At 37.2% G+C, this 14,639-nt stretch overlaps 1 protein-coding gene across 15 annotated transcripts in view; it reads right to left on the minus strand.

The window, feature by feature from the left end:
* ADAM22 (ADAM metallopeptidase domain 22) overlaps window positions 1-14,639 on the minus strand; it is a 242,205-nt gene that overhangs the window by 69,597 nt on the left and 157,969 nt on the right. For all 15 annotated transcript variants that reach the window (XM_077997084.1, XM_028846111.2, XM_077997080.1 and 12 more), the window contains 3 exons: window positions 12,411-12,474; window positions 10,246-10,315; window positions 1,249-1,319 (listed from right to left, as the gene is read on the minus strand). In XM_077997084.1, the coding sequence (XP_077853210.1) occupies window positions 1,249-1,319; window positions 10,246-10,315; window positions 12,411-12,474 (205 nt within the window). The remainder of the gene's footprint in view (window positions 1-1,248; window positions 1,320-10,245; window positions 10,316-12,410; window positions 12,475-14,639) is intronic.

The following is a 14,639-nucleotide window of genomic DNA, read 5'->3' on the forward strand; positions in this document are numbered from 1 at the left end:
TTATAGGTTGACTATCTCTCATCTAAAAATCCAAAACTCCAAATGCTCCAAAATGAAAAACTTTCTGAGCACCAATGACACTCAAAAGAAATGCTCACTGGAGCACTTCAGATTTCTAATTTTTGAATTACGGATGCTGAACCACTAAGTATCATGTAAATATTCTGAAATCCACCCCCACTCTCCCCTCCGCCACACACACACACACACACACACACACACACACACACACACAAATCAAAATCTGCAACACTTCTGGTCCCAAGCATTTTGGAAAAGGTATACTTAACCTGTGATAACACCTTCCTCTTAAGGTTTTTGAGGGTTACATGTGTTAATATAGTTAAAATTCTTATAATAGACCCTATTATAAGGATTTTACAAGGTAAGTATTCAATAGCATTCAATAAGATTTAGCAATAATTATTCACAATAAAAATCTGTCTATAAACATGTATTTTATTTCAAGGTAATAAAAAGAAGACACCTGATTCCTTCAACTTCTTGATCTTACTAGAGATCTATTTCCTTCATCTTGTGTTTTTAATGGCCACCTCCCCTGCCCACATCACCACAGTGGTGACATCTTGATTCTGATGGCCACAACTCTTAACTTTTCTAAACTACTTGCCAGCTCTGTGATTTGAGCAAGTCATTTTCTCATGTCAGAGTCATCATTTTTCTTTCAGTGAAAGGGGAATAATAGTACCGACTTCATTTGGTTTAAAGCATCATATCAACAGTTATTATTACCCAGTCCAATATCCAGTGGAACAATCATAAAGCCCATGACCTAATTTTATATCCTGGACTCCAAAGATTGCTCAAGTGAGACAAAAGCATTTTGTGGCATCACAACTGGATTGATTCATTCCTAAGGGGTTATAGTCAAGGTAATAAATACAAGGATATAAACCATACAAGTGGATTCCATGATGTGGTACATATCTGGGCAAGGAAAGAAGCCTATTGTAGAAAGAACCTGAGATGCCACAAGCAGGAGCCTCATAACTCATAATATGATGAAGAAACATATTATCACCACTGTCTTGAATCCTTTTTGCATCTGTGAAATAACATGGTTCCCCTTTCTGCTGCTTCTTCAGATCTGTCACCCTTATGGTTTGCCACATCCTGACAAATTCCCAAACTAATACTCACCCTCTCACACAGACTTACCGTAGATTAAAATGATTGGCAGTTGACAATTGTTTTAAAATAACACGACATACCACTGTGAATACATACCTGCCGTTTACTCCTTTTTGGTCTTGGCTTCAAAATAAATTTTGGTGGAGTAATGTTTACTTGTTGAAATTCTAAAAGGAAATTAAATTTAATTTAACTTAGTGAATTTGTCAGATTTCTTCAATATAGGGCAAAGTTTTACCTGCCCTTCTTTCTTATGAATTTTATAATATATAATGCTATACTTAATGATCACACAAAACATTTAGTATGTCAATACTAAACATTAATTTACTATATTAATACTAAATAAACATTTAAAGGATGAATATAATTTGCAAAATATAGAACATTATTTCTGTTCTAATTTACTTCAAAAAAATTTTCATATTTCTCCTATAAATATCATTACGTTATTTACTAGGAATCTTCTAAACAGCCAACTCAACTTTCACTTCCATTACTAACCTTCTCGAGGAAGCAAAATATAGAAGACGAGCAATGAGAAGTAGAAAAAATAATCACACATTTCTGAGTTCATAATTTATTAAGAAATTGTTATAGGACACCAAAGTTTTGAGTTAATTTTTTCCAATTAATTTACATTCTTCTTTGCCCATAACCAAATTAATCTCAGGCTTTATCTGCTCTTGGTAGCAGATGTGAAAATCATACATCAACTGTTTATGCACATAGATTCATCTCTGAATATAAGATTAGGTTATTTATAAGGGAGGATTTTTCTACAAAGTGAAAGGAAAGTTGCAATCTTTCCCTAGGGTACAGATTTCCTAAAACTTTGATGATTGAACAATCTGAAGGGGCTTATTATAGGAATAATGCTATAAAACACTCAAGGTGAACCATTATCATTATTTTTGGATACTGTTCATAAAGGAGAGATAATAATGGTCAGAGAAATCTGTGACCAAGAAGTTGAATAATAAAATCAGGGTAAGGAAATTAATATTCTCTCTTTATTTCATGTTCAAATATTCTCCAATCATGTCGTTTTTCAGAGTGCTATGGCCTGGGCATACAAGGGATTTGCTGAGAAAGGGAATAAGTTCTCTTTTATAATTAAAAAAAAAAAAAACTAATAGGAAAAACAGAAAAACAAGATTACAAAAGTAACCCATCTCATATCAATAATTCATTAAATGTAAATAGACTAAACGTTGCACCTAAAAGGCAAAGATTACGAGACTGGATTTTTTTTTTAATGCAAGACTTAACTACATGCTGTTTAGAAGAGGGGCACTTTAAATTTAAAGTATGGAAGAGGATACACCTTACAAACATTAATCACAAGAGAACTGTGAAGGAAATATTAATATCAGACAATGTAACTTCAGGACAATAAGAATCTGGGAGAAAGGAAACTATTTCCTAATTATAAATGGGTTGATTCATCAAAAAGACACAATGCTCCTAAATGTTTATTCACCTAATAACAGAGTTTCAAAATACATAAAGCAAAAAGTGACAGACCTGAAAGGAGAAATAGACAAATTCAAAGTTACAGTTAAGGATTTCAACAATCCTCCCTCAGTAATTGAAAGAAAAAAAAAAAAGCAAACAGAATCATATGGACACAGAAGACTTTACACTATTAACCAATTTAACTAAGTTGGCATTTTTAACACTTTACCCAATAATTGAAGAATACATATCCTTTTTAAGAACACATGAAACATTCACCAAGACAGGCAATATCATAGATCATAAAGCAAGTCCCAATAAATTTTATTTAAAGAAAATGAAATGACACAGAGTATTTTCTCTTATTGCAATTCTATTAAATTAAAAAATCTATAATAAAAAGGTGCTTGGAACAAAATAACCAAGTATTTCGATACTAAGCTCTTCATTTCTAAATAACCCATTGGACAACGAAGAAATCACCTGGTAATTTAGAAAATGTTTTGACCTAAAGTAAAAATATGACAAGTTAAAATACGAGGGATGCAGGTAAGGCATTTAGTGCTTGAAGGGAAATGCATAGCTTTAAGGGGTTATGTTAGAAAAGAAAAAAAAGTTTAAATTATGATCTAACCTTCCACCTTAACAGCCCAGAAAAATAAGAGCAAATTAAACACAAATCAAATAGAAAAAAGTGAGACTAAAAACTTAAAAACAAAAATCAATAAAATTGATCAGCAGGACTTGATCAATAAAGAAAGCAAATCACTACAGATTCTATAGATATTAAAAAGATAATATGAGGATATTATTAAGAGCTTTATGCCAATAAAGTTGTTAATTTAGATGAAATTCCTTGAACATGTGTATATGTAGATAATCTGAATAATCTTGTATCTATTAAATAACTTTAATTCTTAATTAAACTCTCCAAGAAAACCGTAAGGTCAGATGACTTCACTGATGAATTCTACCAAACATTAAAGGAGGAAATAATACCACTTTTACACAAACTTAAAAAAAAAAGAGTCGGAAACTTTTCCTAACACATCTTGTAAGACCAGCAAAACCCTGGTACTAAAACCAGAAAAGAAAACTAGAGTCCAATATGCTTTCTGAACCTATATATTAAAAATGTTTAACAAAACATAGACAAATCAAACCCAGTAATACACAAAAATATAATCCACCATAACCAACTGGGGCCCATTTGAGAATGCAAATTAGTTTCATATTCAAAACATCAATTTATACAATTCATCACATTAACAGATTAAAAGAGAATGATCATCTCAATAGACATAGAAAAGCATTTGACAAAATTCAACACCTATTCTGGATAAAAACTCTTAGCAAACTAGAATAGCAGACTGATAAAACTACTCAGCTGCAAATATGTACTACCTTTCATAGAAAAGGAAGGATGAGCAGAATCAAGAGCTGAGAACATAGAGCCAAGAGTCATGGAGAATTCTTTCCAGGCCTTGAAACCCAATCAAAAAGGGTCAACATTTGCCCAGCAGAATTTCAGAACTGCAATGTCGGTGTCTCTTGTTTCTCAAATGTTCCCTCTTTTGTAAGCGAATGTCTATAGCTGGCCCATTACTGGATCCTGGGAGTACATAGGGCAGATAACTTGTCTCTTTAGTTTTACATACAGAAGGATTAAGAGAAATTACATCCAAAGACCCTCATCCACACCTGGACCTGATTTAGATAATGAGATTCTAGACTTAGAGCAGATGCTATAACAGGATGAAACTCTTAGAGACCTAGGGAGGAAGAGAATGTATTTTGTAGGTAAAAGAGACAAGAATCACTGGGGGCCAAAGAGAAGAATTTGACAGACTTTAAGATGACCTCTAATAGTCTCCACCTCCTGGTACTCACGCCCTTGTGTAATACCCTCTCTCTGAGTGTAAGTAAAACCTGTAACTTGCTTCCAACCAATGGAATACAGCAAAGGTCATTTCTCCAGATAACATTATGTAAGATTGTAACTCATCTTGCTAGAGACTCTCTTTCTTACCGGCTTTCATTACACGAGCACCAGTGTTGTGAGCTGCCCTATGGAGAGGCCCATGTGAGAAAAAGAGTAACCATCAGCCAAAGCCAGCAAGAAACCAAGGCCCTTGGTCTAAGAGGCTAAAAAGAACGGAATTCTGCCAACAACCACTGCATATCCTTCCACAGTTGAGCCTTGAGATGAGACAAAGTCCTAGAAAACACCTTCACTGCAGCCTGTGAGGGCCTTTGAAGCGGAGAACCCATCTAAGCCATTCTTGGACTCCTGATCCACAGAAACTATGAGATAATAAGTGTGTATTGTCTTAAGAGGTGCATTTTGTGGTAATTTATTACTCAGCTACTTTCTAATTTTTCTGTACATAATAAAAATGTATTCCTCAGCAATAGATAACTAATACAATGCCACTGTATAATCTCATTCCCTTGAGAGAAGGCTGGACCCTGTGACTCATTTCTAATAAATACTATACAGTAAAAGTGATCAGATGTTGCTTTTGAGATCAGGTTAACAAAAATACTGTAGCTTCCATCTTAGGCATTGTGTCTCATTCTCTCTCTTCTCTTGGTCTCTCGCTCTCTCCTAGAACAAGTTAGCTACCAGGTTGGTGGGGGGCAACCCTGTGGAGAGGCCCATGTGGTGAGGTACTAAGGCTTCACAACAATCATATGAGTGAGCTCAGAAGCGAATCCTCCCCAGTTGAGCCTTCAAATGAAACTGGAGTCCCAGCTGACAGTTACGCTACAAACTCATGACACCGTGGGCCAGAGGCACCCAGCTAAACCACACCCAGGTTCCTGATTCTCAGAAATTATGAGATGATAATGTTTGTTTATTAAAGCCACTAGGCTTTAGAGTAATTTGTTACACAGCAATAGATAATACAATAGATAAGCAATAGATAATAACTAATACAACATCTACACTAAAAATGACCAAATACTGAAAGAAATTTTAGACTCACTACTAATAACATGCTGTTTTTCCCCATTAATCCATACTTTTAATACAATTCTAATAAAAATCCCAGAATTTACAGAAATTGACAAGTAGTTTCTAAAATTTGTAGGGAAATATAAAGAGCCCAGAATAGCCAAAATTTTGGGGGGAAAAAACAGAATTGGAGGATTTACGTTATTTGATTTCAAAACTTATATAAAGCCACAGTAAGCAAAACAAAGTATGATAAGGGTAGCCAAATAAAGTAAGAGTCAAGAAATTGACTCTTTTTTTTTTTTTTTTTTGAGACAGAGTCTCGCTCTGTCACCCAGGCTGGAGTGCAGTGGCCAGATCTCAGCTCACTGCAAGCTCCGCCTCCCGGGTTTACGCCATTCTCCTGCCTCAGCCTCCCGAATAGCTGGGACTACAGGCGTCCGCCACCTCGCCCGGCTAGTTTTTTGTATTTTTCAGTAGAGACAGGGTTTCACTGGGTTAGCCAGGATGGTCTCGATCTCCTGACCTCGTGATCCGCCCGTCTCGGCCTCCCAAAGTGCTGGGATTACAGGCTTGAGCCACCGCGCCCAGCCGAAATTGACTCATATTAATATTTTTTGACAAAGACATCAAAACAATTCATTGATTAAAGGAAAGGAAACTCTTTTCAACAAATAGTATTAGAATAATTGTGTATTCACATAAAAAATAATAAAATAAAACTTAACCCCTACTTTTCACCATGTACAAAATGTAATTTGAAGAGGATCCTAGATCTAAACATAAAAAATAAAACTATAGAGTTTTTAGAAGAAAACACTAGAAAATATCTTCAAAACTCGGAAGCTAGCAAAAATTACTTAGCATGGAGAAAGCAATAATGATAAAAACTAATGTTAAACTTCACAAAATTTAAAACATCTGTTCATCACAAGATGCCATTAAGTAAGTAAATAAGCAAACCAAAGACTGGGGAAAAGATATTCATAAGCCATATTTGGCAAAGGCCTTCGATCTAGAGTATGTAAGTACTCCTACAACTTAACAACAAAAAGACAGAAATTCTGATTAGTGGCGAGTAAGTGTATATCCTACACATCATTAATCACAAGAAAAATGCAAATTTAAACCAAAGTGAGATAGCACCAAATACACTAGAACAGCTAAAATTAAAGAATAACAGAGCAGATGTTGGTCAAGATGTGGAACAATTAAAACTCTCAGAGTGCTGACGCAAGTATACCACTTTGTGTACCCACTTTGGAAAACGGTTTCAGCAATTCCTCATAAAACGGTGGTTCTCAAAGTGTGATTCCAGCACCAGCAGCATTAGCATCACCTGGGAAGTACTGGAAATGCAAATTCTCCAAACCCACCCAAGATATACTGATTTAAAACTCTCAAGATAGGGCCAGCAATCTGTGGTTACCGGTCCTCCAGATGATTCTGATGCATGCTAAAGTTTGAGGACACTTTTAACACAGTTAAACATGTACCTACCCTACGGCCCAGCAAATGTATTCCTTGGTGTTTACCGAAGAAATTAAAATATGTGCCCATAGAAAAGACTTGTACAAGAACGTGCATAGTTGCTTTTCTCATAATAGTCAAAAACCAGAAACAACCCAAATGTCCATCAACCAATAGATTAAAAATTGTGTTATAGGCCAGGCGTGGTGGCTCATGCCAGTAATCCCAGCACTTTGGGAGGCCAAGGCGCGTGGATCACCCAAGGTCAGGAATTTGAGACCAGCCTAACCAACATGGTAAAACCCTGTCTCTACTAAAAATACAAAAATTAGCCAAGCATGGTAACGTACGCCTGTAACCCCAGCTACTTGGGAGCCTGAGGCAGGAGAATTGCTTGAACCCAGAGGGCGGAGGCTGCAGTGAGCCGAGATGGCACCATTGCACTCCAGCCCGGGCAACAGTGCAAGAACCCATCCCCCTGCAGAAAACAAGTGGCATATTCATAGGACACAATATATTCAATAATTTAAAAGAATGAACCATTGCTACTCTTGACAACATAAACCTCATAGGCATGTGCTAAGCAAAAGAAGCTGCAAATAGTACATGATTCCATCTGTATAAAGTTCTACAACAGACAAAAGAAACGGCAGAGGTGGTAGGCACCGACTACAGAGGGTACAAAGGAAGTTACTGGGGTAACAGAAATGCTCTCTCTCTCAACAAGAGTGTATGTATGTAAAAATTTATTGAATAGTACTCAAGACTTTTATATTTCATTGCATATTTTTTTAACTGGGTACATAGGCATCCATAGGAAATAAGATTTTCCCAGAATATGTTCTCAGAAACACTAGTCCTGAGACAGGTGCATGCCATGTAAAGGAAACGTTCCACAGTCCAACAAGTTTGGGGAACAGCTGATCCTATTTCTATCTCTGGGAAATACATACAACATAACAAGATGATGATGTTGATAATCTATAACCCAGTTAAACTTTATGCATTCTAAAATAAATAAGCTTACTTTTGAGACTATTTCACAGAAATTGTAGTTGTGACATTTATTTGTCTATTTCTTGTTTTCTTTTAATTTATCACAGTAAATCATAAGTAATGTTGGGAGACAAAACTCTCTCAAAATTGACAGTGCCAACTTCTGATGAGGAAAACTAGAAACTAATTGAAACAGACCTGAGTTTTCAAAGAATATGTCTAAAAAATCATTTTAATAACAGCAAAACTGCCAAGTCACCATCAAAGTTTCTGCTGGAAAGAAACCCTGAACAATTTCCTCAAAAAAAAAAAAAAAAAAAAAAAAAAAAAAATCCTAGCAAGCCTACAATCAAGTCTTTAGGGGAAAATCTTTATTTATTACTTTAAATATTAATTAATGTTGACTGCTTCCAGTAATACCCATTAAATTATAGCTTTATTCCCACACAGCTAGTCATGATTTATTTTCTTATCAGAATAGGGATTGTAAAAAGTTTTATAAGACCACTGAAAGAACCGTCTAAAAAGTCTGTGAGAGGTTAAGAGCATCTATATTCCCATTTGAAAATTTTTCAAAATAGTAAATTCTATTAAATCTTCTCTCCCTCTGGCAGCAGGAAAGAAGGGGAGAGAATGTTCATTCTCTTTAGGGAAATTACAGGAGGATGAGGAGTTAAAAACTTATGTCAGAGAGAAAGGAACATTAGGAAACATTTATTTCATTTTCTGATGAAGGGACAATGTAAACTTCTAAGTGATTTTCTAAGCATTAGTTTAGGATTACTCTCAGGCTGGTGATTTCTCCATTTCCCTCTGTGATTCTCTACCATAGTACATTTTCACAGTGTCATAATTCAAAACTCAACTTCACCCCTTGCTAGCTGTGGGACCCTGGAAAAGACAAACTAGCTGAGCTCTGTTTCTTCATCTACAAACCGGGAATAACATTAATCTTACAAGGCTGCTGCAAAGCTTAAAATGAGATTAAAAATTAAAATAATCAGGCTGGGCACGGTGGCTCACACCTGTAAACCTGGCACTTTGGGAGGCTGAGGCAGGTGGATCACGAGGTCAGGAGTTCGAGACCAGTCTACCCAATATGGTGAAATCCTGTCTCCACTAAAAATACAAAAATTAGCCCGGCGTAGTGGTGCATGCCTGTAGTCCCAACTACTCGGGAGGCTGAGGCAGAAGAATTGCTTGAACCCAGGAGGCTGAGGTTACAGTGAGCTGAGGTGGCGCCACTGCATTCCAGGCTGGGCGATAGAGCAAGACTTTGTCTCAAAAACAAAACAAAACAAAACAAAAAATAAATTAATTAATTAAATTAAATTAAATTAAATAAGGTTCACTAAATAGGGGAGGAAGCATCTCCATACCAGATATCCAGATATCTTCTGAATAAAGATATTCAGAGTGCTGTCTTGTCTTCAGGAGAAAACAAATGAGTCCAGCACAGTCAAAGAGAAACGCACTCTACATAATCACTGCTCCACTAAGGAGGGCAAAGTATGCATGTACCGCCCTTCTTGTCATGTGAAGACTTAGAAGCAACTCTAGAAGCAACATAGGTTGCTAGGTCCATTTATTCGACCTAAAATAAATAAGCTTACTTTTGAAAATATTTCACAAAATTTGTATTTTTGACATTTGTCTATTTCTTGTTTTCTTCTAACTTATTATAGTAAATCATAAGTAATCTTGGGAGACAAACACTCTTAAAATTAACCTAGGTCCATTTCAGTGTAGATGAGAAGAAAAGACTAATTTCACAAATAGCACATAATGATAACAAAAGTTAACCTATAATAGTTCTTTCTTAAAATTCTAGAGCAAAAAAGAGACAAGGAAAACAATAAATAGGGAAATGATTAAGAGTTCATCCCTATGTTTACAAGACCAGTATTTCACCAAGAATGAACTTGTATGCACTTTGTCTCACAGACCAATTCTTGCTCTAATCTTGTTTCTCCTTTAGTGCCTTATTTTCAATTTAAAAATTTTTTCAAGTTTTCCTCCACATCTTTCCAAACTCATCTGTGAGGCCAGTTTGCATTTTATTCTCCCTCTTGATGTGACTTGGCTCTCCCTCTAAAAACGTCAAAAGCAGATGTGGGCTAATGATACTCCACAAATAGATTAGTTCTAAGGCATTAAATAAATTACCGAAGTTGTCTTTTAAATAAAAAGTCACTATATGAACATCATACCAGATGGAAGATCATCCAAGGGAAATTCAAACAGTCTGGATTTGTAAACCGAATGAAAATGGAAATCCTCCTGAAATGACACAAGCAACAGTGATTAAGCGTGTACAACCGAATTATCTCCAGCCTTAGGCAAATGTAGCTGGAGACCCTTAAAAGAACCACAGCTTGCCTATGCATTCTCCTGGGTTTAGAGAGGTGATGAACCATTGCCCAACCCCTCCTATTCGCTCCTGAATACTCTCAGCACCAGAGCAATATCCAATGAGAAGAAAAATGCCTTCACAGAGAAGCCAAAGCCTACAGTAATGGAAAACAAATGAATGAATCTATTCCCCCAAGGACAAATAAGACATTTGGCAAAATGACTTAATGTTTTTTTATTACTGGTTCCTTTCACGGATCCCTGCAGCCTTTTAAAAGTCAGAGAGCTTTGGTAGGCAAAGACTACAGAGCTAACAATTTTCACGGTATTGGGGAGCAGGATGCCTGGTATAAGTAAATGTCCAAAGTGGACCCTGTTCTGAAATTCAAGTGTCATACAAGCTATATTAAAAAGCAAGAGATAAAAAGTCATATTTTTCTTCTAAAAAGTTAATAAACACTCAAATATAATTTCATCTGGTTTCATCTAATTACTAAAAAAAAAAAATTAGAATGTCATAGGTTTCATATTATCTTAAAAAAATCATACTGTCAAGCAAAGTGACAAGACAGGCAAGCAGTGGGTACCCATAAAATAATATACAATACAGAGAATTTCCCAAACAAGATGGTTTATGGGTGAAAAAACCATGTATGTTTCTTGAAAGGATTTGCCTCTCTGCTTGACTAATGTTGTGTAATACAAGGAAGAATATTTGTACGAACAGAGCTAGAATGAAAGTGTATTATGTTTCTCTGTAGTCTATAATATTAATTCAACTTCTTCTAATTTGTGGGAAATGAATGTTTCAGCTAAAGTGAGGGAGAGGATTAAGATGACTCAGGGTTCTCTAAACTTCATCAGCATAGAGCCTTAAAAGGAATAGACAACAGAGAAAAATCTGGAATCTAGAAAAGAGAGGAGAGGTGAAAAATCATAGACCTGTGGATTTGATCTGTTATGGACTGAATGTGTGTGTGTCCCCAAAATTCTCATATTGAGACCCTGGCACCCAGGGTGACTTTGTCTGGAGATAAGGCCTGTGAGGCAGTGATAAATGATAAAGGAGGTCATAAGGGTAAGATCCTCATTCAGTATAGCTGGTACCCTTATAACAAGAGGAGACAACCAGAGTTCTCTCTCCTTCTCTGCCATGTGAGAACACAGTGAGAAGGCAGCTGTCTGCAACTCAAACAAAGAGCCCTCACCAGATGTCAACCATGCTGGCACCTTGGACTTCCTGTGCCCAGAACTGAGATAAAGATAAAAGTTTCTGTTGGTTAAGCAACCCAGTCTACAGGATTTTGTTATGGTAGCCAAGTCAGACTAAGAAAGATCATAACACATTAGGGTGGAGATGGAAATAGAGGTTTCAGAATACCTCAAAGGGAAAGTATTATATTTCCAAAATAAAAGAGAAAGAAACAAAAGAAATTTGCTGTTTGTTTGTTTGTTTTGGAGATGGAGTCTCACTCCATCTCCAGGCTGGAGTGCAGTGGCAGGAGGTTCAAGCAATACTCCTGCCTCAGCCTCCCAAGTAGCAGGGATTATAGGCACATGCCACCACACCTGGCTAATTTTTGGATTTTAGTAGAGATGGGGTTTCACCAAGTTGGCCAGGCTGGTCTCGAACTCCCGATCTCATGCCCGCCTCAGCCTCCAAAAGTGCCGGGATTACAGGCGTGAGCCACCACACCCGGCAAGAAATTTTTTAAAAAACACTTGTGGTTTTGACTTACTCAATATTTAGTTTAAAATATACAGACAGTCCCCAACTTACATGTTTTTGACTTTATGATGCATTTATCAGGGTACTAAATATATTTTTGACTTATAATATTTTTAACTTATGATAGGTTTATCAGGACATAGACCCATCATAAGTCGAGGAGCATCTGTACATATGTTTACTATCTTAACCCTAAACAATATAAAAATGAAATAAAGTAGAAAAAAAAGGAGAGGAAAAAAGCTCTCAGCACAAACATTTCCATTTGCCACAACAAACAGAAGGAGCACTTACTTGAGTAGTGTCATTTTCTTCTGGCTCAATGAGATATGTGTGGTTCCCGTCATAGAACATCCCACTGCCAATGACAAGAAAATAATTAGGCATGGCTATCGACTCTCATCCCAGAACAAGATCATTTTAAAATCAGCGGACCCATTTGCTTCTCAATGCCTATTTCCCAGTCCCAACCATCACCTCCAGACACACCACACACACCACTGAGAGGGAAAGGCCCCTCCTTCCAATTCCTTATAGGTAGAGTCCCCTCATCCTCACCTGACCCCATGCTCAGGATTGCCATGCTCTAGCTGTTGCCCATCACTCCTCCGTCTAACATAGAATTCCCAGATTTTCATATGCAACAAGCCACCTGGAGAGCTAGTAAAAACGCAGGTCTTTCAGGACTCTTCTCAGATTTCTGGACTGGAACCCAGGAAACTGCATTTTAAATAAGCTCCAGGTGATCCTGAGGCAGGTTTTCAGGGACTATACTGAGAATGACCGACCTACCATAAACATGGAAGATGCTCTAGTAACAAGAGCTAACACATTTGAACAACGTGCCACAAGCTAAATACTTTACACTCATTTAATCTTTTCCACAAATCTACAAGGGAAGTACAACGACTATCCTTATTTTACAGGTAAGGAAACTGAAACCCAAAGAGATAAAGTAACTTGCCAAATTATTTAACCAGTAAGAGCAGAAATAGGAATAGAGCCCAGACAGATGGGACCATGAACTGCCCATTTGCAACCTGTTACCTACCTACATTCATGCATTCATGCATTCAATCAACATGTTTACAGAGCACCTACAATGCACTGTTGTAGGTGCTGGGGACACAATAGCAAACAAAACAGACCAATTATCTGTCCTTGTGGTGCTGATGAGTATTCTAGGGAGGACATACTATATATATATAGAGAGAGAGAGACAGTGATAAATTCTAGGGAAGAAAATAATCAGGTGAAGGGCAATAAATGGTGCCAGAGGGCCGTGGGGGCTATACCAGCTGGGCACCTCCTAGGGCCTTGGCTTTTACTCTAAGAGAGATGAAGAGCCACTGCAAAGTTCTAAGCAGAGGGGAAATACAAACTTCCTTAAGTTTTATAATGATCACGCCAGCTTCTGTGTTACAATAATTTTTAGCACAGCAAGGATAGAAGTAGGGAAGTTACTGCAATAATCCAGGTGAAAGAAGGTGCTGGCTTAGATCAGAGCAGTAATAGTGGAAGTGGTGAGAACTGGTCAAATTTGGGATATATTTTGAAAGTAGAACCAATAGGATTTATTAATGGATTTGAAACGAAGTATGTAAAACAGAGAAGAGTTAGTGAAGACTCCAAGTTTTGACCTGAGCAACTGGAAAAACGGACGTGTCGTTTAACAAGATAAAAAAAAATGATGTGACGGAGTGAGACCCTGTTTCAAAAAAAAAAAAAAAAAAAGCGGGGGGGGGGAAGGGGGAATGCAGAAGGAGCTTATTGGGATGGGCCTAGGGAAGCAGGGAGCAGAGGGAAGGATGCAAATTCTTTAAGTGTTCAGTTTTGAGCTGGGCATGGTGCTCACATCTGGAATCCCAACACTTTGGAAGAAAAGGTGGGGGGAATCACATGAGGCCAGGAGTTTGAGACCAGCCTGGGCAATGTAGTGAGCGGCAAGACTCTCTCTCTACAAAAAGGTTTTAAAAAGTTAGCTGGGCCTGGCGATGCACACCTGTAGTCCTAGCTACTTGGGAGGCTTAGGTGGGAAGATCACCGGAGCCCAAGAGTTCGAGGCTGCGGTGACTGATGACTGTGCCACTGCACTCCAGCCTGGGTGACAGAGCAAGACCCTACATTTCTTAAAAAAAAAAAAAAAATCCATTTTGGACCCCATAGGCTGGGGGTGGCTACCAGCCATCTGAGAAATCCTCTGGAGAGCACTTAAATATACAAATGGCCTCAACTCCCACTCAGACAGATTCTGATAGCTGCTGCTTTTAGAAGAATATGATCCTTTTACTGAGATCAGGCCCTTTATGATGTTAAAGAAACTTGTCTTATCATTCAGGCATCTGAGGGTAGTAAAGCTATGAGCTTCTGTGGTAATTTTTTAGTTTTTGGTAGAAATGACTATATGACAGCCAAGCTCCTAAACATAAACTAGTATTTGTTTTTCATTGAAGACTTAGTGAAATTGGTGAAATTCCATGAGCTATAATTATAATGGCCTCCAAGTTCTGCCTCTATCCAAAT

This window comes from Macaca mulatta, chromosome 3, assembly GCF_049350105.2.
Source record: "Macaca mulatta isolate MMU2019108-1 chromosome 3, T2T-MMU8v2.0, whole genome shotgun sequence".
Taxonomy (NCBI): domain Eukaryota; kingdom Metazoa; phylum Chordata; class Mammalia; order Primates; family Cercopithecidae; genus Macaca; species Macaca mulatta.